The 17,553-nt window shown below is 67.7% G+C and overlaps 2 protein-coding genes across 5 annotated transcripts; one reads left to right on the top strand and one right to left on the bottom strand.

Annotated features, from left to right (window-relative positions):
• Positions 1-194: 194 nt before the first annotated feature.
• GIT1 (GIT ArfGAP 1) lies at positions 195-8,797 on the bottom strand. Of its 4 annotated transcripts, XM_017832556.1 has the most exons (22): positions 8,702-8,797; positions 5,653-5,786; positions 5,459-5,571; positions 5,270-5,375; positions 5,108-5,194; positions 4,869-4,999; positions 4,696-4,790; positions 4,567-4,609; positions 4,356-4,382; positions 4,012-4,060; positions 3,859-3,931; positions 3,152-3,249; positions 2,931-3,042; positions 2,725-2,852; positions 2,501-2,653; positions 2,195-2,419; positions 2,029-2,082; positions 1,671-1,757; positions 1,495-1,568; positions 1,219-1,401; positions 1,010-1,073; positions 195-908 (listed from the first exon to the last, which is right to left on the bottom strand). In XM_017832556.1, exons 1-22 carry the CDS (start codon positions 8,751-8,753, stop codon positions 696-698), a joined length of 2,301 nt encoding a protein of 766 aa, XP_017688045.1. In that variant the 5' UTR covers positions 8,754-8,797; the 3' UTR covers positions 195-695. The 4 variants fall into 4 exon arrangements, with proteins under 4 accessions (XP_017688045.1, XP_017688048.1, XP_017688047.1 ...); XM_017832559.1 differs by lacking the exon at positions 2,029-2,082; XM_017832558.1 differs by lacking the exon at positions 4,356-4,382.
• Positions 8,798-10,708: 1,911 nt separating this feature from the next.
• On the top strand, positions 10,709-17,549 carry LOC108505946 (ankyrin repeat domain-containing protein 13B-like; the record flags this gene model as incomplete). Its single annotated transcript, XM_017832465.1, has 15 exons — positions 10,709-10,834; positions 14,195-14,330; positions 14,587-14,711; positions 14,790-14,835; positions 15,085-15,228; positions 15,351-15,540; positions 15,639-15,705; positions 15,796-15,877; positions 15,946-16,010; positions 16,091-16,221; positions 16,314-16,471; positions 16,552-16,713; positions 16,952-17,112; positions 17,302-17,378; positions 17,468-17,549. Coding segments are annotated over exons 1-15 (1,737 nt in total), but the record flags the coding sequence as incomplete, so codon positions are not given.
• Positions 17,550-17,553: the final 4 nt, after the last annotated feature.

Below are 17,553 nucleotides of genomic sequence, written 5' to 3'. Positions count from 1 at the left end.
AAGCCCAGCCCCGGGGCTGGGCAAACAGCAGGGCTGTGCTGGGGATGGCGTGAGCAGCCGCCAGCGGGGCCAAGGGGACTGGGTGAAACGGGAGGGACACGTGGCCAAGTCTGCCTGGCGCCGGGGAGGGGTGAACCCACGGTCCAGGGGGACTGGACCCTCCATGGGCACGGGAGCGGGGCAGGGGGCCCGTGCAATGCTCACAACTTTATTGATACAAATTTACAAGGACACATCTTACAGTGGGGAGCACAGCCCCGGTGAGGGGCAGGACACCCAGGGAGGGGTTCAGGACGCCCGGGAAGGGGGGGCCCACGGGCGTCCCAGTCCAGTGTAATGCCGTGGGTGGCCCCGGGGGTACCGGCCACCCAGAGAGGGGCTTTGTGGGGGGTGGGGGTACAAGGCCACCGCCGCCATAGACAGCTACACAGGCTATGTACTGTACAGGATAAGTTAGGCGCGTGCCACGGGGCGGGCAGGGGGCTGTACAGGGGGACACAGGCACCTACCCCGCAGGCCGAGCACCAGCTCCTTTGACAGCGCAGGGGGCATGGGCAGCTCGCCCCGTGCCCCAGCTCCCCAAAAAGGCCACTTGCAGCCACGCTCGCCCCAGGTGGTGGCTGCTGCCAGAGGGAAGGGAGAGACAGAGAGCGTGGGGGCCGGGGGACACGCGGCGGGGAGGCGCGGGCTGGCGCTCACTGCTTCTTCTCACGAGTGGTGATGGTGACCAGCTGCTTGGCGGCCTTGGCGATGTCGTAGGCACACTGGATGACCTGCTGGGTCAGGAGCTGGTAGTCCACGGTGGCGCCTGGCTCGGGGGGCACGGTCTTGCGGCACTCGCTCTGCAGCCGGTAGGCGCTGGCGTTGAGCAGCCGCAGGGAGCTCCGCACTGTCTCCAGAGCCGGCTTCTGCAGCAGGGCACAGGACCAGCATCAGAACCCATGCCCAGGAAGCTGACAGTGTCTGGGTGGGGACCATCCCCAACCCAGGGACACACCGACCCTCTTACCTTAGGGAATAGCGATGCCATCTCTGTCACAGCTGAGTGGATCTTCTCTGAGCAGGGCACGAAACTGGGGGCAAGGAGAAAGGGTAAGCAGTGAGCATTGCAGGAGACCATGGCTCCCGACCATAGAGGGTGCCAGGAATGGCCCTGTGTGACCACAGCCCCTTGGTCTGGGGGTCCAGAGGGACCCCAAGGCTGTGCACCAGTCTCACCTGTCATGTTTGGACTCCTGCGCCGCCCGCAGCAGCTCCTGGATGTTCTTGGTGACCTGCTCAGTTTTGAGGATGACGTCCTCTGTGCTGGGCAGTCCAGGGTCCAGCTCCCCGTCCAGCGGGTCCAGCTCATGGGGGAAGTCCTCATCCTTGCTCAGCTCCACAAACCGCTTGCCCTCCATGCTGCAGGGACCGACCAACCCCCTGGGGTCAGTGTCAACTGCATTTCCGTGTGTCCCCACATTCCCTGGCGCAGCCCCCAGCCCCAGCACTGACCTGATCAGGACCTCACCCCCCTGCGTGTTGTCGTAGTCGCTGTCAGTGCCACTGCCGTGCCGGTCTAGCTTGCTCTGCAGGGCAGAGGAACAGTGTCAAGCCCTGCCCAGCCCAAACCCACGCAAGGGCCAGGGGTCTCCCCACCCCAAGAGTTACCCCCCTCCCCAGTACATCACCATGTGCCGGGCACCATCCGGTTGGCAGGAGAGCAGCGGGGAGGATGGGGGAAAGGGCACCGAGGAGGCAGATGGACCTTTCCGGATCTGGAGGGGGAACAGAGGGGAAGCCGGTGCTGAACAGGGTGCAGAAGGGTTTGGAGCCGACCTCGGTGATGTGCAGGGGAGGACGAGCACAGGGGACACCGCCACCCTGCATGCAGGAACATCCCACAGCCGCCGTCCCTTGGGGAGGTCCCCGGCCTGACCCAGCAGGGTTCAGGGCGGTGGGGGGACAGGACATCCCAAAGGCCACATCCTGGGCAGGCGACAGCCACCACATCCCATGCAGGAGCCGCCCCCGCTGCGGCCCCCTTACCCGGTACACGCTGGCCGGGATGTGCATGGAGTACAGAGCCTCGTCCTCCACCTCCTGGTGACACATGAAAGGTTACGGCCCCGCGGGGACAGGACCCAGCACCCTGCAGGGCTGGGGAGGTGGCTGCACCCCAAACCCACCCGCCCGCCTGCCCCAGCACACTCACACCAGGGCCGAAGGGCAGCCGTGTCACCAGCTCCTCCACCGGCTGCCCGAAGGGCTTCAGCGCCGAGCCCGGCTCGTACATGGAGAAGGCCTGGCGGTCCCGGCGGTGTGTGGGGGCCGTGCCAGGGGGGTGCCCGTGCTCTGGCCGCTCGCTGGGGGCCGGGGTTGGGTGTGCGGGACCACTCTGCTGCCGGATCTGCGTGTTCTCTGCCTGCAGCTTGTGGATCTGCAGCCAGGAGGAGCGGGGGGAGGCTTCAGCAAGGAGTGGAATACAATGAAGGGGGGGTCCTGCCGGCCCCACACCCACCTCACGCTGCAGCCGGCGCAGCTCATCGCTCAGGCTGTTGTTCACCTTCATCAGCTGCTGCACCTTGGCTTCAGAGGCAGCCAGAGCCTTCTTCACCTCCAGGTATTCCTGCAGCGTGATGGGGCCGTCCGACAGGTCGGAGGAGTCCATGCTCTGTGGGGAAAGGGGCTCAGCATCGGGATCCCACAGCCGGGGTAGAGGTCCAGGTGGGGTCCAGGGCTCACCCTGGCACGGTTGTTGCGTGAGGCGTTGCGCAGCAGCTCCTGGTCCGTGTCCTCGTCGGACGCGACGCTGTCGTAGTCGTGCTGGTCGTCCAGGTCACTCTGGCTCCGCAGCGAGTAGTCGAGGGCGTCTGGGGGAAGGCAAGGGGGTGCTGAGCACAGGGTGGGGAGGGATGCTCAGCTCCCTCTCGTTGCCCTCTGTCCCTCACCTGTGGGGCTCAACAGACTCTTCCCTTGCTGCCGGCGCTTGGCTTCCCCAAGGATGTCAATGAGCAAGGTGGCAAACTCCCTGGCATTGAACCTGGCCAGCTTCTGCCGGCCCTGGGGGTAGGAGGCAGGGAAAAGGGGGTAAGCAGAGGTCTGGGTGCACGGGGGGGTGGTCACAAGGCCTTGTGGGGGGGAACCCTGAGGCCTGGGGGGAAGGGTTCACCTGGTTTCGTGTGGCCGAGTACTCAGGGTTGACAGGGAGGAAGGGGACGGCACTGCGCTCTGTCACCAGCGTGCTGTGGTTCTGCGTCGTCAGCCAGACTGCAGGAAGGCACCTGGTGTCAGACTCCGGGGGGCTACAGGGGCTGGACCCCCCTGGACGAGCAGGCTGCGGGGCCTGAGCTGGCAGGACGCAGGCGCAGGCGCGGGGCCAGCCTGCTGGGGCTGGGAGCGGAGCCCAGCCGGGCTGACAGGAATTGCCTCTCTCAGCCACCCCGCAGAGCTGGGGTCCCCCCTGCGCCCCCCAGCAGGGACCCCCTGCTCCTCACTCCTTGGGGCACCAGCTCGCCACCCCAAGCCAGTGGGGAGAGGGTTTGTCATTTCTGTTGGCACCCACCTCGCCATGGAAACGGGGTGGCCCCCCCACCATCCCCCAGACCAAGGGCACCCCTCCAGGCTGAGTTCCCATCCCTGGGGGTCCCAGCACCCACCTCCGGCAGCACCCCAGCCCCAGCACCCAGCGGCGGCCCCTCGCGCTGAGCAAACCTCCCCGGCCAGAGGAATGAAGAAGGAGGGGCCTGCGGTCCCGGCGGACGCATCCAGGGAGGGGGGGGAGCGAAGGGCTCAGCCACGGCCCCGCCGGCTGCTCCTCCCCGCGCCAGTGACGCCCGCCCCAGCCCTGGGGGGCTGCACCCCCCACCCGCCGCTCACCCGCGTCGTTCTCCCGACGGTCCACCTCGTCGTAGACGTCCATGGCCAGCTCCTCAAAGAGGCGGTTGCTGAGCTGCAGCAGGACAGAGGACGGTGTCAGGCAGGATGGGGGGAGCAGGCGGGACCCCCAGCCCTGCCCCAGCCCCCACTCACCGCCTGCAGCTTCTTCTTGGCTGCCTTGGCCAGCTCAGAGAGGTCCAGGCTGGGGGGTGCAGGGAGGGGGGGAGAGACGAAGTGGGGGTTATTCCTGTCCCATTCCCACCAAAACAGTCCCCAGCTGTACCCCACCAGGACAGGGACCCCCCCTCAGGCACTGGGGGCTTCACCAAGCAGGGCTGGCGGGCAGGCACAGGGGGACAAGGTGGCAGAAGGCGAGCGGGACCCCCCTCCCCGAGTGCCCCCCAGGTGCTGGGCTGGGCCGAGCGGCCGGGGCTGCAGGGGGGGCCCATGCCAGTGGCATGGGGGGCCCCCGGAGCCAAGAGCCGAGCGGACAATACCTCTGTGCCATGCACTTTGGGCGCACCCTGCGCTCCGGAGAAGGCAGCGGAGGGAAGAACAGGATAAAGGCGGACGTTAAACGCGCGGGCACGCTGACCCCCCCCACCCCACCAGGGATGCTCCAGTGACAGGGGTCCCCCCCTCAGCCCAGCGGGGACGCCGGGGGGGACATGGGACAGGGTGGCAGGGCCACGGGCACCAGACACTCACCTGTCAGCCATCTGCGGGATGATGTAGTGCCCATTCTTGTGGTCTGTGCAAAGACAGGGGTGTTGAGCAGGGCCTCATGCCCCCCTTGCCCCCAGGGTAACCTCCCCACCCCAGGACTCGCACACTCACCTGGCTTCCTGCCGCAGAGGTAGAAGGCCAGCCGGTCGGTCAGCTCGTACTGGCACTCCACCAGCCGCTCTGCCAGCTCGTGCTGGGCTGCCTGCCTGTGGGAGGGCGGGCAGGGGTAATGCCCACCCTAGGTGGGGGTGCAGGCAGGGGTGACCCCCCTTCCCCGCCCTCACCTGGCATAGTCAATGGGGGTCCGGCCGTTCACGTCGGGTGCCCCGGGGTCGGCGCCGTAGACCACCAGCAGCTCTGCCTGCAGGATCTGCCCGGCCTTGGCGGCCACATGCAGTGGTGTGGTGCCCTTCTCCTGTGGGCATGGGCAGCCTCAGACCCACAGCCTGCCTGTGGGACAGGGCTCTGGGGACCCCTAAGCCCTGCACCGCCCCCAGAGCCTCCAAGCCCCACCAGCACTCACCGGGTGGAAGAAGTTGGCCTGGGCGCCCAGCGAGAGCAGGCGCAGGCAGGTCTCCAGGTTGCCCGTCCGCACGCTTGAGTGCAATTGCTGTGGAGGAGAGAGCTGGTAACGGGGTAATCTATCCTCCCGGCCAAGGGGGAGGTCCCTGAGCCCCCACCCCACCTTGCTGAGGTCCTTGGCAGTGACACCGTCGTCATCCCGGCAGGGCAGCTTGTGGACAAAGGCCAGCATCTGGTACTTGGCACGAATGAACTCCGACTTGGTGGGGCTGAGGGGGGCAGCAGGTTTTAAGGTGAGGAGTGGGGTCCCAGACAGTGCTGACCCCCTCCCCACAGTACAGGGGGCACTCACTGCACTTTGTCCTGGGGGTTTGCCTTCCGGCGCCCGCTCTGCACCTGCGCTGGATCCAGCAGCGAGTGCTCCCAGATGGAGTTGGCCCCATTGCTCGCCAAGGTGTGCACCATCTGCGGGGGACAGGCAGGGCCCAGTGGGCACGGGGGGTCCCACTGTGCATCTCCCCACGTTCCTGTGTCCCCAGAACCCACCTGGAGAAGGGTGGCAGGCCAGGGGCTGTGGCGCAGGTGCTTGACGATGGAGATGTGGCGGCCCAGGCTGCGGTGCACGCTGCAGCACTCGTCACAGATGAGCACCCCGCGGTTGATCGACGCCCAGCCAGGGTCTGAGGGTGGCATGGGGTGTCAGCGGGTGTCCCCTCCCCAAGCAGTCCCCTCCCCATCCATCCATCCCGCAGGGGGGATGTGTTGCCACAGCAACCATTTCCCCGCAGATGGAGAGGGGCTCAGCCCATCACCAGGGGAAACCCACAGGTTTCCCATAGCAACCACCAGCCAAAAGGGGGGCAGGGTTTGGCCCCCCACCATCAGGAGGGCGGCCAGTGGCAGGGACGATGCCAGCATACCCTGAGCAGGGGCCCTCTGGCTCACTGCGATGCCATGCACCCCTGAGCCCCTGGCTGGGTGTTTGGGGGGTCCTGGACGGGGGCAGTGTGCCTCCCCAGTAGGTGGGCACCCCCAGTTTGTGGGTTCCCACATAGGGTGGTCACCGAATCTCAAACCTCGGCGCCCCAGTGCAGATCAGCCCCCCAGGGCACCCTGGCTCCGGGGCAGGTGCCACGGCCCCCCACACTGCCATGCCACCTCAGCCCCGCCGCTGGCCCCGGCCGGACTGGAGCCCTTTGTGTCCCCGCCGGGAACAAAGGACCGTTTGAGCAGCCGCGCTGGCCCCGCGCTGGCACCAACCCCGGCACTCGCGGGGGCACTGCTCCCAGCCAGGCAGCAGCTCCTCACACCCACACCCCAAAAATGGGTCCTGGGGACTGTGGGGTCTTACCCCATGGGGTGGCTGTGGAGCTGCAGCTGTCCACAACAGCATGAGGGCAGGATCTGGGGACCCCTGCGTTGGGTCACAGCACTCCCCTCCCGTGAAACGCAGCCAGGCACGGGGTGATGATGCCGAACCGCTCCCGGGTGTCCCCTCTGCGGGGCACCACGGGGGAGCCCTGAAACCCACTGCCCAGCTCCACCACCCCTTGTTTCTGTAGGTCCTACACAAACACCATGCTACCCCATAGGAGGGAGATGCCCCAAGCCCGGGGGGTACAGGGCCTGGGGGGGGTGGCAGCAGTGGCCGGTGCGATGGCCCTGAGGGGTGACAGCGGCCCCACGACCCCCCAGAGGAAGGCAGGCAGGCAGGCAGGCAGCCAAGCCTCCTCCACTTCCTTCCTCCCTGCGGAGTCCTGGACCCCTCCCCACACACCCCCCAGAGCCCTGAGGACACCGTTTTAGGGGGGCACGGCACCCTGCCATGCTGCAGTGCCCCGGGGCCAGGGTGGGGTGGCCGGGGGAGGGGAGTGGTGGCCCCCCCAGCCTGGCAGCCCCGTGCACACAGATGGCAGCGCCTTGGCAGCCGGTGCGGCGGCATCTGTGCCTTCACACCCGCTGCCCACGGGCACCGCCGGGAACAGGACGCTCTGTGCGGGGGGAACCAGCCCGCGGCCCCCATCCGGGCGGGTCCAGAGCACCCCTGGGGCAACAGCCCCTCCCGCTCTGGGGTGGGATGTGGGTGGGCATTGCAGCAGCTGGGGGAGCACTGGCATGGGGACACCCCAAACCCTGGGGAGATCCTGGAGTTGAAGGGAGCTCCTGGCACCTCCACCCCTGCACTGCAATGTGGACTGACACTGGGACCCCCAGCACTCAGCCCCGCAGTGATGATGGTAGGGCTGGGGCCAGGCAGCATCCCTGCATGGGGCCAAGGGAGCTCAGGCACAGGGATCAGGGCACCCCACGGGCACCCCACCATGCAGGGCAGGGCAGCACATCCCTGGCAGTGACAGCGGGTGCTCCCGGTGTGGTAGGAAACGGCCTCTGGACTTTATAACTCATTTCCTCCCATGGCTGCCAGGCGATAAGAGATTGGAAGAAACTGGTTTCCATTTCCCCTCAGCCGCGGCAGGGAGCCCCGGCACCGCCCCGGGAACCCCTTGCCCCCCGCTTGCCCGCCGGCACGGGGGACGCCCGGAGGCAGGGCAGCCTCGTGCCCACGCGTGCCGACAGCTCTCCTGGCAGGATCCGGCCATTGGCACGTGGCCGGAATAATTTCGGCACAGCCTTGGCCCGCGGGCAGCTTTCCGGGGCCGGCTCAGAGACCCGTTCATTCATTGCCGTGGGGGCCACCTGCACTGGCCACGGGCAGGTTTGGGGTCCAGCCCTACCGCGGGCAGGGTTTGCGGGGGGGCCAACCCCGCCGTGACGCCCGCGGGCGCGTGCCCAGCGTGGGGGCTGCGGGCACCGGCACCGCCGGGGAATGGGAATGGTCTTGCCCAGGCTCGGCTCTGGCTTGCAGCGCGGCGGCCGCCCGGCTCATCCAGCCAGCACCGCCAAGTCCGGATCCAGCTGGGGTGGGTGCTGGCTGCGGGGTGCTGGGGGGAGTAGGAGAGTTTCCCCCTCTCATCCTGCCGTTTTCAGGGTCATCGGTGCCTCTAGCACCGACCGGCGCGTCTCCAGCCTGTGCCAGCAGCCCCCGCGCTGGGGTGTGAGCGCTGTGGGTGGTGCAGGGGGGCGGTGGGTGAACGCGGGGTGCACTGGAGCGGCACGGAGGAGGGCATTGGGGGGCATCGGGGTCATGTTTGGGGCGTACTAGGAGATTCCAAAGGAGTAAAGGGGGTGCACCAAGGGGGTCACGGGCTTCGGCAGGGCGTTGCACTGGGGGCACATCAGAGGGTTCCTGGGGGGCAGAGCAGGGGCTCCATGGGGGTCCCTTAGATGTGCAGCGCGGGGTGCAGAGGGGGATCACCGGGGAGGGTCCTGGGGGCACCCAGGGGGGCACAAAGGGCCTTCGATGTGGGGTGCAGAAGGTGAGGCAAAAGGGTTCATGGGGAGCAGACAGGGGGAAAGCACCTCGGGGCGCACAGGGGGCTGACCGGGCTGCGGGGACGCACCGGGGGGTGCCTTGGGGCGCAGAGGGGGCTCACGAGGGTGAGGGGAATGCACCGTGGGGGCGCAGGGCAGGCTCCGGGAGGGTGCAGCAGGAGGCGCGGGGGGGCTGGCGGGGCCGGTGCGGGGGGGCCCTTACCTGGGGCGCTGCAGTCGGCGCACACCTCTGCCCGCGGCGCCTTCCGGGACATCCTCAGCGGCGAGGCGGGCCCGGGCCCGGGCCTCTGCGCCAGCGTGGGGCGGCGGCGGCGCCCCCGGGCCCGCCGGGGGAGCGGCGGCGGGGAGGGGGGGGGGCCGGGCGGCGGGGCGGGGCGGGGACGGCGGGGCCCGGGGGGGGGGGGCCGGGGGCTGCCGGCTGCTCCCAGCGCCCGGCGGCTCCGCAGGAAGCGGCGCAGGCCCGGCCCCGGCGGAGGAGGGGCCGCACCGCCCCCGCCCCGCCACCGGCAGCGCCGCCGCGGCCGCCCCGCACCGGCACCGGCACCGCCCCGCACCCGGATCCGCACCCGAACCCGCACCGGCGCCGCCCCGCAGCCAGACCCGCACCCGAACCTGCACTCGCAATCGCGCCCGGAGCCCGCACCCGAATCCACACGGTCACCGGCACCGCTCCGCACCGGCACCGCCCCCGCCCCGCACCCGCACCTGCGTACGCCCCCAGGACAGCCCGCTCCCGGGCACACTACACCTGCTGCTGGGCATCACCCTGGTCCTGTTTCTGGTCCCGGGCGTCCATTAGTCCTGACGCCAATCCCCGTCCTCAGTGCCTTCCCGCTCCCCTTTTCAGTCCAGGGCACTGCCCTGGTCCTGCTCCCAGCCCTGGTCCTGTTCATCCCGGATGGATGGTTCTGGTTCTGGTCCTAGTCCTAGTCCGGGTCCTGTGCACTCCAGTCTCAGCCCTGGGCCCCCTCCCACTTGCTTCAGTCCTGCTCTGGGCACTCGTCCTAGACTCAGCACAGCCCTGGGCACCTCCAGCCCATTCCCAAAGCCACCTCTGGCACTGCGCACCTAATCCTGTGCACCCTCCTTCCTTGTTGCCCCATCCCGGATACACCCCGGGGTGCAACATGGGCAGCCAGGGGCAGACCAGGGGTCCCAGAACACGGGGGTTACCTGCGTGCTCCCCAGGACACTGCAGTGGGGATGTGTGGGTTGGTCCACAGCCCTGGGCTGTTCAGCAGGGGATTTTGGGGGTGGGGGTGGGAACTGGGGACCATTTGGGGTCTGTTCCCTAACTGTGACCCTATAAGCACTTGGAGCAGGGGGGACACCCCAGTACCATGGGGGCCCTCCAAACAGGTGTGTGGGGGTCAGAGCCCTGCGGGAGCCAGGGGAGTGGGGTCAGATCCTGCCCCCCAGCACGGTGGGGCAGGCGGGGTGACCTCACCGTGGGTGACCGAGGAGATGGCTCATGACGTCATGGGGCAGCGGGGCTGGCAGGGGGTGGGGGATGCTGTGCGGGGACCGGGGGTGGGGGGACGCGACCACTGCCACCGCCGTGGCAGAACCGAGAATAATGATGTCGAGGGGGGTTCCCCCCGTGGGAGGGTGGGGAGCAGCGGGTCGGGGGGGCCGGGAGCGTGGCGCCGGCGGAGGCTGAGGCGGCCGCGGAGGCCCAGCCTCGCATTGTTCTCGGGCGGCAGCCGGAAAACGCGACGCCCGCCCGGGAGAGACGCAGGCGGAAAAGGAAACGGGGCTGGGGGCCCGTACCTGGTGCTGCGGGGGCGAGAATCGGGGTCCCCCCACGACCCCCACCTGGTCCCCACCTGCCGCCTTCGCCCCTATCCCACCATGTGCTCGTGCCCGCTGCCCCACGGGGCGAGTGCGGGTCAGCTGGGACAGGGAAGATCAGCCTGGGAAGCGGGGGAATTTGGGGAGGATGCTGATTGCCAGCGGGGTGTCCCTTTGCAGCCCCTCTGCGGGGTCGGAGGCCGCGGTGATGGGCTGAGCGGTGCGGGAGAGGGGCCACAAAGGAGGAGGATGAAGATGAGGAAGAAGAAGGGGGCGATGCCGGGCAGGGCGACTACAAGTCCCATGAGGCCGGGCGGTGCGGGGGGGCCGGGGAAGCACCGGGCGGGAGGTGGCGGCCCGCCCCGCCCCGCGCCCCCCCCGCCCCGCGCCGCCCCGCACCGCGCCCGCCGCGCCGCTCCAGCATGCACGGAGGATGCTCGCGTCTTGCTCGGGCAGGAAGGGGCCGGAGGGCAGGTACCCGCTGCACTACCTCGTCTGGCACAACCGCGCCCGTGACCTGGACCGAGAGCTCAGCGCCAAGCAGGTGGGGCGGCGCGGGGACACTCCCGGCACGGCCCGGCACGGCCCGGCTCCGCTCGGCTCGGGCTGATGCAATGCTCGGAGCCGGGATGAGGATGAGGATGGAGATGAGGGGGGGTGATAGGGATGGCGTCGCTCTCTGCGCTGGCAGAGCTCCGGGAGTGTGGGGTGTGTCCCCACCTGCACCCCGCGACTGTGTCTGCTGCCCCCGGGGCTGGCACGGAGCAGTGGGTACCACCCGCGGCTCCCCTGCATCCTCCGGCACACGCAGCCCCGAGCATCCCTCCACACGTGTCCCCAGCTCCCTGCTAGGCCTCTGCAAACCCCTGAACCCCAACCCGCACCCCACTTCTCAGGGTACTGCCGCCTCCCTGGGGTGCAGTCACCAGCTTGCCACCGTCAGGTTGAGCCCCTCTGAGGGGGGGGACAAGGACCCTGATGCTGCTGGGGTGCAGCCCCCCATCCCCACGAGGCCAGGCAGGCTCTTCTCAGCGTGAGGGGACCCACTGTGTCCCTCAGCCGGGAACCTCCCAGCCGCCTGGTCATGGAGCAGGGTGCGGGTGCATCCCCGGCAGGTTCCCAGCCTTCCTCTCCCCCATGGCGTTGCAATTCAGGTAATTAAAACCCAACCCTGAAGATGCAGGAAACCGCAGGCGCTGGAGGGAGGCTGGCGGCGGGCTGTGCTGAGCATCCCCACTCCCTCGGCCCAGGTCCTTGCACCCCAAGGCACTGAGGGCCATGCTGGGTGGACTCTGGTGGTGCAGGAAACGGGGGTCATTGTGCTGCGATGCTCCCGCCGGGATGCAGGCGATGCCTCCCGCCACACCCGCCTCCATTGTGGGGTCCAGCCAGAGGCTGCGCCAGCATCACCCCGGTCCCCCACCCCATGGCCAGTGGTTTCATTTCCGTGGTAATGCGGGGTCAGTTTTCCCAGGAGCCCGGCGCGGCAGAGATCAAAGCTGGGCTCGGCAGATGCGGGGAGATGGAGGGGCTGCGAGGGGGGCTCTGACCTGCTCACCTGCAGAGAGGCTCTCTAACCCCCCAGCCTGGCCAGTGGAGGGGCTCTGCCATGGCCCCCGTTGGCATTTGCAGGGGCAGAGCAAAGCCAGCCCCGTGTGCACTGCAGGGGTGCACGGGGGGGCCATGGGTGCTGCAGGCCAGACTCTGTGGCAGGTGGGGGCTTGGGGGACGGAGGTGGGGGCCAGCCCAGGCCCCCTGCTCTCTCCAGGGCATCCAGGGACACAGCTCAGCCCTTCTTACTGCCAGAGCATCCCCTGGGAAAGTGGTTGGGGCTGGGGCTGTTTGTGATCCTGGGGGCTGGAGGTCCCCCTGTCTTAGAGCTCTGCCCTTCTCTGCCACCCCAGAGACCCACGCGGGGTAGTGGCTCCACATCCCCCCAGTCAAAGTGCAGGTGTTTGGGGTTGGGAAGCACTGGGGCAGCATTGCTCCTCTCTTCCCATAAGAGCCCTGTGTGGGTCACCCCCAAATTGTCACCATGAGCTCCCATCCACAGTTTCCTCCACCAGGGAGAGAGGGTCAGCAGGTCTCCAGGGCAGGGACATCACGAGGATGTGGCAGGCAGTGACACAGAGCCTGTTGTGTCAGGACACCCCACGCCACAGCCTGCCCCATAATGCATGACAGGGACCCGAAGCTGCACAGGGACAGCAGTGCCTGGCACCACCTCCCCATGCTGGCCCATGTCCCTCACTCTCACCCAGGAGTAGGCACTGGGGTCCTCCAATCCAGGGACAACCCCAGCAGATGGGATGTGCAGTGCCCCGTGCCCAGCTGGCACAGGAGGAGTGGCCAAGCTGCCATCCTGTGCTGCTCCGCTGCCACCCCAAAGCCACCGACATCCCTGTCCTCATCCCCAGGGGGTGTCACACCCCCATGATGGGCAGCACCTGGAGGTCTGTGCCACAGCCCCCAAGCTGGAGCCACCCCAGCACCAGGACCCAGGACTGAGCTCTTGCTGGCAAAAACTGGGTCACACTGTGTCCCCTGGGGTGGCTCCAGCACCGTGTCCCCAGAGTGGGGACCCTCATCCCACCCGGCGCTGGGGCCAGGCTGCAGCTGGGGAGCCCTGCTGAGCCCGCAGCACCCGCCCCCAGCTGGGGGGCGATAGCTTTAATTAGAGTCATTTCATTAGCACAATTAAGAAGCAGCAGTCGCCTGGAGAGTGATGGAGCAGCACATTGACTCCCGGGAAACTGGGGGGCTGTTCTGCTCTGGCAGTGTGGACACACTAGGGGGTCCCCCTGCCTGGTGAGTCCCTGGGGATGCAGCCCATGGGAATGCCCAGCGTGGACAGGGATGGGGACATCCCTGGGACAGCAGGACTGCAGGACACGCCTGGAGAGAGGCAGGGACATGCTGCGGATGAGACCCTGGGCACCGGGGAGCCCACACTCCATCTCTGCCCATGCCAAAACGCTTCTGTCTGCCCAGTCTCAGCTGGCCTCTTTGGGTCCTGCACCCCCAGTTTGTTCTCCTGGAGGTGGCCTCCCCAAAACCCATGATTTGGGGTTTGTCTCACAACCTCCCGCCCTGGCAGCATCGGAGTGCCCCTCTCTGGGCACAAGGCTTCTACGCCAGCTGGGTGCTGGGGACGCAGAGGGTGGGCCAGGCCCCCCTGAGCTGTGTCCCCTGCCCTAGGCACGGGTGTGATGCTGCTCCTCACATGGGGAGCGGGGCCCGTGGGTGTTGGGGGTGCCCACCGCCACCGCTCAAGGGATTCCTCGGGGCTGGCTGGGTGCCAGGCTCCGGGTTTGGCACAAACAACGGCAGCCCCAGCGGCGGCTCCCCAGGGCCCTGGGGATCCTCCGAGCAGCCGCTCCACTCCCGCAGCCGCCCGCCCCCGGCTCAGGCTCAGGCAGGGGAACACGTGCGCCCGCCGCAGCCCACGTCGCCCGCCGCGCTCCCGGCCCCGGTGGAGGGGGGCTGCCGGCAGCTGCTGCCTGGCAACTGGGCACAGCCCCCCCCAAATCCCAGAGGTGCGGGCTTTTCCCGAGCTTGCAGCTGCATCAAGATGTGCAGAGCTGTGTGCACTGCGCCGGGGCATCCGTGCCCCTGCTGCCATGCCATGCCCCTGCTCCGTGCCTGCGTCGGGGGTGCAGTCCAGCCTGACCGTGCCGAGCTGTGCTGGGTGCTGGCAGCCACCACCGTATGGCAGTGGCTGCAGGGAGCAGGAAGAGCCTTTTGAGGTGCATCTCCTGGGGGGAGATCAGGGGTGGGGATGTTCTCTGGGATAGCGTCAAATGTTGGCTGCTTTCTCTGTCTGGGAGCTGCACATCTGTGGGAGGCTGCTGGGAGCAAGGTGTGGCCACCCTGGTGATCCCAGAGCCCCATTCCCTCCCGGCAGGCCGACATCGAGCAGCTGGACCCCCGAGGACGCACCCCACTGCATCTGGCCACCACACTGGGCCACCTTGAGTGTGCCAGGGTGCTGCTGAAGCATGGAGCCGACGTGGGCAAGGAGAACCGCAGCGGATGGACAGGTACGCAGGTGGCTCATTGTTTCTGTCCTCCCTCAGGCTCCCCTGGCACAGGCACAGAAATGGGCATAGGGACAGACATGGGCATGGACATGGGCACAAGCACAGGCACAGGCATGGTCATGCTCACCTTGGTGCTGCAGCTCCCCAGGGGACCGTTCACATGGTGGTCTGTGCCTGTGGCTCCTGTGCAGTGCCCAGCTCTGCAGTGCCATGTGTGCCATGCCATGGCCCTGGGCACTGCCCTTGTGCCCCACAGTCCTGCAGGAGGCCGTGAGCACCCGTGACCTGGAGCTGGTGCAGCTGGTCCTGCGCTACCGCGACTACCAGAGAGCCATCAAGCGCCTGGCCGGGATCCCCGTCCTGCTGGAGAAGCTGCGCAAGGTACCTCCCTCCTCCCGCAGGGGCTGCGGGGGGGCTGCCAGCCACAGGCTCCTCCCGACCCCTCTGTGTGCTCCACAGGCCCAGGACTTCTACGTGGAGATGAAGTGGGAGTTCACCAGCTGGGGTGAGCTCAGGGCAGAGCGTGGCTGTGGGAGGAGTGGGAGTTTCCCAGCAGAGTCCCCCAGCCCTGGCACCCATCCCCAGGTCAGGGGTTACCTGCTCCTTTACCCCTAGACACCCCAAGCTTGCAGACCCCCATCCTGCCAAGGCGTTGGGTTCCCCAGGTGCATCCACCACCCAGCTAAGTGCTGGCAGCCCACTCGGGGGTGCAGGTGGCCCCATCCCTGGCTGGGCTATTGGCATCTCTCCCCAGTGCCTCTGGTGTCCAAGATCTGCCCCAGTGACACCTACAAGGTGTGGAAGAGCGGCCAGAACCTGCGGGTGGACACCACGCTGCTGGGCTTTGACCATATGACCTGGCAGCGGGGCAACCGCAGCTTTGTCTTCCGAGGACAAGGTGAGGTGGCCCCAGGGCGTCCCCCCACCCTCAGCAGGGAGCGCTGGCAGAGTCTCGTGGTGCTGCAACGGGGCCAGGTAATGTGGTGGAGACCGTGGTTGTCCTGACCCTGCTCCCTGCAGACACCAGCGCGGTGGTGATGGAGATTGACCACGACCGGCGGGTGGTCTACTCGGAGACGCTGGCCCTGGCCGGCCACGACCAGGAGGTGCTGCTGGCTGCTGTGCAGCCCACGGAGGAGCAGGTGATGGGGCGGCTGACAGCCCCCGTTGTCACCACCCAGCTCGACACCAAGAACATCGCCTTCGAGAGGTGGGCAGGGGTGGCACCAAGCCCACCCCCAGGGGTGCGGAGCACCCTGGGCTGTCCAAGCAAGCCCATCCATTGCTCACGGTGCTGTGTCGCTCCAGGAACAAGTCCGGGATCCTGGGCTGGAGGAGCGAGAAGACAGAAATGGTGAATGGGTACGAGGCCAAGGTGAGGGGCAGTGGGTGTTGAGCCGCCCAGAGGGGTATGGCCAGTTGCAGGTGGGGGTTACCCACCCCTGCCATTCCCCTCCTCATCCAGGTCTATGGCGCATCCAACGTGGAGCTGATCACACGGACGCGGACTGAGCACCTCTCGGACCAGCACAAGGGCAAGAGCAAAGGTGCAGCTGGCACGGGCTGGGTGGGCAGGGCCCCCCTGGCTCTGCCCTCACCCCCTCCTGTCCCGCAGGCTGTAAGACCCCCCTGCAGTCCTTCCTGGGCATCGCTGAGCAGCACGTGGGGCCCAACAATGGGGTGAGTGTCCCAGAGGTCTGGGAGGTCGCCCTGCAGTCAGACCTCCCCTCCTCACCCAACCGGGCTGTTCCCCCACGCAGACACTGATCACGCAGACGCTGAGCCACGCCAACCCCACCGCCATCACCCCTGAGGAATATTTCAACCCCAACTTCGAGCTGGGCAACCGGGACATGGGACGGCCCATGGAGCTCACCACCAAGACACAGAAGTGAGAGGGGAAGGAGCAGATGGGGACCCCCTTGTGTCCCCACCCCCAGGGAGACAGGCAGGGATCTGCAGCCCAACGCCTGTGCCCGTCAGGTTCAAGGCGAAGCTGTGGCTGTGCGAGGACCACCCACTGTCCCTCTGCGAGCAGGTTGCCCCCATCATCGACCTCATGGCAATAAGCAACGCGCTCTTCGCCAAACTGCGGGACTTCATCACCCTGCGCCTCCCGCCCGGCTTCCCCGTCAAGATCGGTATGGGGGGGAACTCTGCTGCTGGCTCAGCTGGCACAGCCAGCTTCCCTCCCTGCTTTTTTTTCTTCCCCTTCCTGCAGAAATCCCCATCTTCCATATCCTCAACGCCCGCATCACCTTTGGCAACCTCAATGGGTGTGACGAGCCTGTCAGTTCCCTGCGGCACAGCCCCAGCAGTGAGGCACCCTCACCCAGCAGCGACTCCTCCAGCGTCAGCAGCTCCAGCTCCCTCAGTATGTGGGGTGAGAGGGAGGGGTCCCAGCAGGATGAGTCAGACGTGGTTGGTGAGGCGGGGTGGGAACGGGTCCCAGCGGGGTCAGGGGGACACGGCTGGTTGAGAGGGAAGAGGTCCCAGTGAGATGAAGGGACCACGGCTGGTGGGGCAGGAGTGGGTCACAGCAGGGTGAGGGACACGTGACTGCTGGGGTGGGAGGGGGTCCCTTGGAGTGCCCAGCCATGCCAGCTCCTGTCTCCCCACAGCCTCGTGCCGAGCGTGCGAGATGGACCCGGCGCTGTTCGAGGTGCCGCGGGGGTACAGCGTGGTGGGCACCCACCAGGATGCCCTGAGGGAGGATGAGGATGACCTGCTGCAGTTTGCCATCCAGCAGAGCCTGCTGGAAGCCGGCAGCGAGTACGACCAGGTGGGCACTGTCACCCCCCTGCCTCCTCCTGCCTGCCTTGGCTGGAGGACTCTGTTGCTCATCCCATCCTGGTGTTGCCCAGGGTGTTCACCCCACATTTCCCCATCCCTGGTGGTGGGGTCAGAGCTCATCCTAGGGGGCTGAGTTTTGGGGTGCCACTCTCCAAGCACCCTCTGCCGCTGACCACAGGTGACCATTTGGGAAGCACTGACCAACAGCAAGCCGGGCACCCACCCCATGTCGCACGAAGGCCGCCGGGGAGACAGGTTGGTAAGGTCCGGCCAGTCCCCCTGGGGGAAGTGGGAGTGGGCACCAGCTCCACAGGGACCCCCGCTGAGCTCCTGCCGCCCCCCAGGACTCCCCAGCACACGGCGGCCCCCCGGCCCCCTGTCACCCCGTCCCCGGGGGGGGGCAGGGGGCCCAGCGCCCTGTTCCCCAGCT

The sequence above is a fragment of the Lepidothrix coronata genome, unplaced genomic scaffold, assembly GCF_001604755.1.
Source record: "Lepidothrix coronata isolate B3197 unplaced genomic scaffold, Lepidothrix_coronata-1.0 Scaffold203, whole genome shotgun sequence".
Classification (NCBI taxonomy): domain Eukaryota; kingdom Metazoa; phylum Chordata; class Aves; order Passeriformes; family Pipridae; genus Lepidothrix; species Lepidothrix coronata.
This window is presented reverse-complemented; position numbering and strand designations above follow the sequence as displayed.